Source organism: Scylla paramamosain, chromosome 22, assembly GCF_035594125.1.
Source record: "Scylla paramamosain isolate STU-SP2022 chromosome 22, ASM3559412v1, whole genome shotgun sequence".
NCBI classification, from domain to species: Eukaryota; Metazoa; Arthropoda; class Malacostraca; order Decapoda; family Portunidae; genus Scylla; species Scylla paramamosain.
Genome location: NC_087172.1, coordinates 5,358,790 through 5,366,861, shown reverse-complemented (window position 1 = coordinate 5,366,861; position 8,072 = coordinate 5,358,790). Strand labels below are relative to the sequence as shown.

Here is an 8,072-nt window from a genome sequence, read left to right as displayed (position 1 = left end):
GAGGAGAAAAGTGGATAAGATGAAAAGCCAATTTATTTACTTTACTACTACTACTACTTCTACGAGTACTACTGCTTCTATTACTACTACTGCTACTACTACATACTATTGCTGCTACTGTACTATTATTTATTTCCTTTATTTTCTTTTATAGCTACCTCAAATGCCCATTTATGATGTACTGCTTCATTTGCCCATGAATCACAAGCTACAATTTATCATAATCTTCTGTCAGCCGGTGCAGTATTATGCATGTTGGTGTGTCCGAGTTTGCTGTGTGAGACCATGTGATAGTTTGCATTGTTGCATGCATTGCCTTTACCTTACTCTTTGCAATCTCTGGGCTAGCAGGTTCACAAGGAATAAAACCCCATTTAGTACCTTAAACCATCTTGCTTCAGATTTCCATCCCTGTATGTACTATTCTGTATTTGACTTTCAACCTCCATTTGACACAAGGAATCTGGAGAACAAAATGTGCCATTAAACATTTTAATCATGATGGCATTTAGCTAGGTATGCCAAGCAAGGCCCAGATATAATTCATACTATGGAATGACACTCCCATGTCATGAAAACTACCTCTGTACAAGATGAAAGCCAGACAAGGTATAAAAAAATTAAAGTAGAGAAAATTATTTATTGTTGACAGCATATTACAAGATATAACCAGTACATGTGACAAGAGGGTATGTATGTACAGAGTAGGAAATTAAATTTATACGTATTAAATATGTCAGTTAGAATTATTTTAATCAAAAGACAGAACAGTCTGAAAAATTTACCAACTGACTTTGTGGCACAGAAAGTGTGATTGTATTGGATGTAAAGTTGCAAGGATGAACACAATATTACATGCAACTTTCAGGCATAAACATCACAACATATATGGTATTACAAAAATATTATTTACACTGTTATTATATCTGTGGTGGCCGTGGTGGTGGGTGGCACCTGGCACCCGGCACTGTACTCTGGTCCCCAGTGTGCCGCTGCCAATATCACCACCACCACCATCACCACCAGAATTCATTGTATTGCTCTCAAAAGTAATTATCTTCATCAAACTGAACTAGATTACAGTGATAGTATATCACTAATAAGAGTAACTCAAGAAATATCTTATTGTTGTAAATCATCTTTTACTACTGGAAGTAGCAAGTGACAGAAGTTATGTATTGATACAAAAGATTTTTACATTACTGATAATAGTAAATAGAAGTTTCTTTTGTTACAAATAATATGTATTACTGAAAACAATAGAAGAAAGTTCTGAAATGCCATATATAGTTAACTTTAAATATGATAATTTTCAAAAGGATGTTGAAAATACTTGAACTCAACAGCACTGTTCAAGAGGTACTATATACAGGATATAGGATTGCTCTTTGCAACTATTTTCAAGCAAATATGCAGAGTTGCTCAGCAGAGGTTTTGAAGTCCCTAGCAGCAGGCAGAGTAGCACCATTGCTCACTACAGTCCGACAGCAGCAATTCACATGATGAATTGTGATGTCTCAATATACTACTGTTGGCTTTTCCTTAGGGTATGTTCCAAAACGATCAACTACGTCAAACTAAATGGTGCTACCTGAGTGACTGTACGTCCAGCTAACAGAACGAGCAGGAAAGAACAGAAAGTGAAGAGCATTACAAGCAGGTACATATGACTTGTGGGAAAGAGTTTTGTCACAATAATATGCTTCACACTGTTCCCCTGCTGGCTCCCCATGCTGCTAAGGGCCAGCATCCTTCGAAACTTGGCTTAATACAGTTCAGAGTTTTCCTCCCATCTCAGTCTCATTTAGTTACGGAAAACTTATTCCAAATTATAAATACAGATACTTCTGCATGACTGGCTTGCAGTAGTTAAAGTAAATCTAATATGACTGGCTTGTAACATCAAAATAAACTAATATGAGAGGAAGAGGTTATTTGGCATCACTATTCTACTTTAACAAAGCAAACAAGCAGCTGTGTCTGGCTAGGACAGGAAGGTGACTATTATAATATTTCTTATATTGTCAAGCTATTTACATGTGGAGTCAATTGATATAACAAATATAGTCTTTGTACATGTCAACTATCAATAAATACATTTTTAAATCTAACGACTTGGACCATGGTGCCCTCAGTCAGGCATAAGGCGGAGTCTTGCACTAGACCTGAAAAGAAAAAAGTATTTTATTAATACTATATTATCAATCTGTCACTAACTACACCATCTTTAGGTTGTGATTTAGATGAAAACAAGTGATAAACAAACAAGGTGGAAAGAAATAACACCAATGACTGAATGTTTACACTAACAATGGTACCCAGTGTTACTCTGGCTGAGGAGAACACTACAATCCTCACAGGATGAATTTTGATACATGGAATAGTCTGTTACTCATTGCACTGGACTCATATCCGGCCTGGTGCTTTACATTAACCCTCCCTGCTTATGTGCACAGGATGTCATATTCTATTTACAAAGTTCCAAGCTTTTGTGCTTTAGGTCACTGTCACTAATGCTGCACAGCTAAAATGTTCTCACTACAATGAATGGCAGTTTGCTGTGCTGCCAACCATATCGAACATGAGGGGATTCTGGTTCCCTAAAGATTTTTGAAGAGCCTTATGTTACTTAGGGAAATACATATGCATCTTCATACCAAATACCAGTCTTCTGGCAATTATACATAGATCAATGATTTAATGAATCAATAATAGCATCATTTGGTCTTTCTCTCCTCAGATGATCTGGATGAAAAATGAATAAAATAAATCAAATTCAAAGAGAAGCTAAAAGATCACTCTATCAGGCAGGGCAAAATTCCTGAAGATGATGAAACAATTAATGAATAAATGAATGAAGTAAATAATAAAGTTCATACCTCAGTAGTGAGGAGTGTTTTAGCTGCTGTGTCCTTCGCAAGGGGCGGCGCACAGGGTACTTCGGGTATAGGCTCTGTGCTGAGAGGGGTGGAGGTGAGGGAGGGCAAGGGTGGGGCAACAGGAGAGGTAGGGGAGGTGGGGGAGGTGGAAGAGACGGGTGACAGGGCAGAATCAACAGAGACAGTAGTAATGGTGGAGTTGGAACGCTCCACCCGCCGGTGTGACTGGGCGTCCTCATCACCTCCTGGGTACATGTCTGCTAGGATGCCGCTCTCTGTGGGGCATGGCAAGTGTCAAAATTGCACACTGCATATCATGTACTCACTAAACCTGTATGCATCCTAACTCCCTGTGTATAATTTATCCTTTGTCCATGTACTTAAGATTTTCTTTATACAACTATATGAGTGAATGTCATTGTTAAGAACTCCGCATGACTAAACCCCAAGTAAATTCCCATTGGATTATCTCAACATCCATACTAGAAGCCAAATAATTCCAGCCCACTAAATGTCCATATCTTTAATTTTCTGATCCTTAAGCCTTTATAATGTAATGATCCTATGATGCCATCTCTGTGCCCTTTTCTAGATATTCATTCCCCTCTGCATTCTATATTCCCCTTCAAACCTTTAATCTTCTAACCATTCACATCTCTCTTCTATTTTTTCTAAGCGTTCAAATCATAAGAAGAATTATGAACCTGCTGAGCATTGGCTGGTGCGAGTCACAGAACGGTGGAGGGCGCGAGGTGAGTCTCCTGGCTCAAATCCAAGGTTGAGGGCTCCCACGTAAGTTGGGCAAACAGTGGAGGAATGGGAGGAGGATGCTGAAGATGATGAGGAAGCTGATGAAGAACTGACTGATATTACAGAGTGAGGCCTCTTTCCAATTCCACCACTGACGTCTCCCATTGTGCAAATTGAGCCAGCACGCAGTCGAGGTGCTGAAAAGAGACACTTGCATTATGTGGGGAACAGGCATGGGGGTAAAACTGCACAAAGGAAACTATAAAACTGAGACTAAATAAACACTAAATGTTTTGAGAAATCTCAGATGTAATATCATGGACAACAGTTTGTGTCTATATGGTGTTACCTTTTTGAAGTTGATTTATGCTAATAGATCTGTCACTGATCTGGTCTTCACTGGGTCTGATGTCCAAACATGGCTTGTTCCCTATTCCCATGGAGGACATCTCGTGCAGCCTCATGGTCCTGTTGCGCAGGGCCTGACGCCACAACAGCTTGGAGATTTCTTCCGTCCAGGCCTCCTTCACCTCTGTACTGGGTGCCTGCAGCAGGTATGTATCTGATGGCTTTCTCTTCCTGAACCAGATTTCAAACTTGGTGGGGCTCTCTCCAACTTGCTCTGTCAGGCCAATGTCAGTCATTTTCATGCTGTGCTTGTATTGGAAAATGTCCAGTGTCTGCAAAGTAAGGCATTACCATTAGGAATTGTGGTAGTGCAAGGAATACATTAAGATGATGGACATCAGATAAACATAAAGCTAGTACATACTGCACTGAGTGTCAGGCAACATGAAATATATTCATCTGCATAAATAGATTAGTGTTAACAGCTATCGAGCACTTTTTTGGCAATATAACCACAATGTAAATCCCTTTTGTCTGAGCTTTCTGTGGCAGCAATCACAGTGCATCTCTCAGCTGTCCTCTTCTCAGACAGCTCTTTTATGGTCATCCTTTTAGAAAAATTCCTTTGAGGCATCAGATAACAGATGGATTGATAAATCAGAACTTTTGAAATAAATACCTTTTTCTCTGGGTCACGTCTTGATTTACTGAAGAGTATCATGTCTTCAAAGAGGAACACATGTCTGACAGTCTTTCTGGCTCTGCTTCCTTCCCACACAACGAATTCTCCCTGACGCAACAACCTTCCTTGTTCCTTGAGGTTCACCTGGAAATATAAAACAATGATTACATAAATAAATATAAGTATAAGGAACACTCAAGGATACATTTTGATTACCGACTCAGAACTCACATTTATCTAATTATAAATAATTACAATATTTAACTCATGCCATTGATAACAGCACAAAGCCTTAGGTCTTACATCACAATCCCTCAAGGAATCCATTGCCAGCAGGTCATTGCCATGCCTCAGCTGGAACTGCACCATTTCTTGGGCTCCTTGCAGGTCGTCATAGTTCTCTTCTCCCCGGCTGCATTCCTTCAAAAGCTGTGCAGCCAAGGAAGAGTATTCAATTACCATTTGAAATTAAGTATCAGGTCATGCAAGATTATTTCAACTTTAATCAGAAAAAGGAATAAACTATAATGTTTCAGTTTTATGAGCAGATGGAAAACTGATGAATTTCAATTTACTATGTATATAGTGATTGAAGTTCTTAAACTCAAGTCCAATAAATCACCTCATGGTTTCCTATTCACAGCATGGGTCACCCTTCACACTGACCTGCTTAAGGATGAGTGCATACTTTCCCATCCGCTGCACTGGTTTCAGAAGGTAGGAGGCCAAGTCCATCTTGTCCTCTAGCTCAAGTTGCATCTTACGGAAGAAAGCAGACCCATACTCGGACATTAGTGCGTCAGACTTTGGCTTGTTTTTGTTGTAAAGAGCATAGAGATGAAACTGGTTCTCCTGCAAGATAGAAAAAAAAAGCCAATGATGGATGATGGTATAACATATCTAAAAAAAAAAAAAAAAAAAAAAAGAGCTTCAATATTATATTCTTCTCCCTTTCTGTGGCGAATAATAAACTAGTAACAAAAGATAAGACAACACAGGCAAATCTGATTAAATAAAAGATAAAAACAAATGCAAAATATATCTAATTAATTAGGAAAGACTTACATATCTCAGAAATATGGAGCCAATAGCAAAAGGTCTCATCTCGTAAGCTTCAAGGGCACGCAGAAAGTACCCAGAATGGAATTCATAAATCTTCTCAATGTTCCCAAAGACAACATTACGCTGGCCCCTCAGTGCTTGTGGAATGTCTTCCCGCATCAGTTCAGGAATGTAGTTCTGAAAAGACAAAATACATAGTAATGATAAAAAGAAATATCAGTATTAACATCTTACAAGGCATTTTTCCCATCATAAAGCAGATATATATATATATATATATATATATATATATATATATATATATATATATATATATATATATATATATATATATATATATATATATATATATATAATCATACATGTGTGTGTGTGTGTGTGTGTGTGTGTGTGTGTGTGTGTGTGTGTGTGTGTGTGTGTGTGTGTGTGTGTGTGTGTGTGTGTGTGTGTGTGTGTGTGTGTGTGTGTAGTTATTTGATCATCTGGCCATCCTACTAGGTGCTAAAAAAAATTGTCACCTTTAACCAAGCAAGTATTGCATGTTACAATTCTCAGTTTGTAAGTTTGGTTCCTCAGCTGTGCACATGATATGAAAAATAACTTTACAGAGTCATCTGATCAGTTTCAAATAAAACTCTCCAGCTTTCTTCCTTGTGATGTAATGTGAAGGATGGATGAAGATAGCATGTTGTTCCATTTTCTGTGTGTTGGCCACTTTTATCAAGCAAATGTAGCTGTGCCCTTACACACACACACACACACACTAATAAGAAAAAGACTCATGGAGATTTATCAAACATTTTCTTCACACTGGCAGTTTGTTTTACACATGATCACATCACTAGTATAGATACATGTTACATGTCTGCATATCCTAAACGGCTTTACTGTTTGGCTCTTATGGCTTCTACTTAAATGTACTTTGGAAGACATCCCTGACTGTGAAAAGAATATAGGTAAGCTTCTGAAAGATTTTACTGCTTCTCATTTTATTTTTGCTGATTAAAATCATCTGATATTAATTAAGTTAAATGCAAAACATCATACTCTCATTAGCAGTCACTGGTCTCTCTTCCTTCCTGAATAGTGTCATGGTCTGTGAAGCAGAAGCAATCAATGTGTGTGGCACAAGATCTGAGCCACCACAGGCATGCTCACCTCAATGATGTACTCAAGGGAATTGACGTAATCTCGCTCAGTCTGGATGAGCTCACGCATGATAAGCAACAACGTCCTGAAAGCATAATTAAGGCATTAGTGCTGTTTTCTCTCTCTCTCTCTACAGTAAAACCACAACAAAACAGCATATGCTCATGCAACAAAAACTGCTACAAGATCTTACTGTTGTGCCTTAAATCAAATCAATCGACCCTGCAACACAATAAAATGACAAAGAAAATTCCTTTACAAACATGCACACAAAACCAAATAGAATAAAAAATAGAAAAGAACATGCAGATAAGAACTTAATTCAACTTCCTTCAAATCAACACACACAATAAACTGAAAAAGGCAATTTATCTATTAAGAACACAAAGGGAGTCAATAAGGAATAATGATAATGTTCTAGGAATAACTACTACTTGCTAACAGAGGTGATTTTCATGGGTAAAGAATGGAAATCAACCTGAATTAAGTACAATCAGCAAGACCTATTTGCCAGAAGAGATTATCATATGCAGGGTAATACATGGAGAGTGAACAAGGGATAACTACAGTGTTTGAGGGAGACTTACTTGCTCTTCTTGACCTCCTCCTGTGAAAGGTCATCAGTGTTGATGGACAGGTTGAGTTGGGACCCACGAATCAGTAGGTGTGAGTTGACAGCTGATGGTGGGAAGTTTTTGCCGTTGACCGGAGACAAGGGCACACCTCCTTCCTCCAGCCTGGAACATGAGGAGTTATGGTAATTCTCTCTCTCTCTCTCTCTCTCTCTCTCTCTCTCTCTCTCTCTCTCTCTCTCTCTGCTTCATTTTGCTATTATTTTGTGTACTAACTGACTGGATGAATAAGTTGATCTCCCTCCCTCTCTCTAATTCATGAATTTTGATTATATTTTGTGTATACTAACTGGATGCATAAATTAACTCCTTTCTCTTTATAGGTAATAAAATTTGCTTGTATTTTGTGTACTGACTGAATCAATAAATTAATCTCTGTCTCTCTCTCTCTCTCTCTCTAGTTAATACATTTGCCTACATTTTGGCTACAAACTGACTGGAAGAAATCTCTCTCTCTCTCTCTCTCTCTCTCTCTCTCTCTCTCTCTCTCTCTCTCTCTCTCTCTCTCTCTCTCTCTCTCTCTCTCTCTCTCATTAATGTCAAAATTGACTATCTCTTAACCTGTAATGA

At 38.3% G+C, this 8,072-nt stretch overlaps 1 protein-coding gene across 1 annotated transcript in view; it reads right to left on the bottom strand.

Moving 5' to 3' along the window:
• Positions 1–626: 626 nt before the first annotated feature.
• Positions 627–8,072, bottom strand: part of LOC135111472 (triple functional domain protein-like) — a 105,375-nt gene continuing 97,929 nt past the window's right edge. The window contains exons 5-14 of the mRNA XM_064024788.1: positions 7,458–7,607; positions 6,880–6,955; positions 5,725–5,898; positions 5,326–5,511; positions 4,963–5,088; positions 4,657–4,803; positions 3,979–4,309; positions 3,584–3,826; positions 2,880–3,154; positions 627–2,165 (exon numbers count right to left, since the gene is read on the bottom strand). Coding sequence (XP_063880858.1) covers positions 2,160–2,165; positions 2,880–3,154; positions 3,584–3,826; positions 3,979–4,309; positions 4,657–4,803; positions 4,963–5,088; positions 5,326–5,511; positions 5,725–5,898; positions 6,880–6,955; positions 7,458–7,607 — 1,714 coding nt within the window. The 3' untranslated portion in view covers positions 627–2,159. The remainder of the gene's footprint in view (positions 2,166–2,879; positions 3,155–3,583; positions 3,827–3,978; positions 4,310–4,656; positions 4,804–4,962; positions 5,089–5,325; positions 5,512–5,724; positions 5,899–6,879; positions 6,956–7,457; positions 7,608–8,072) is intronic.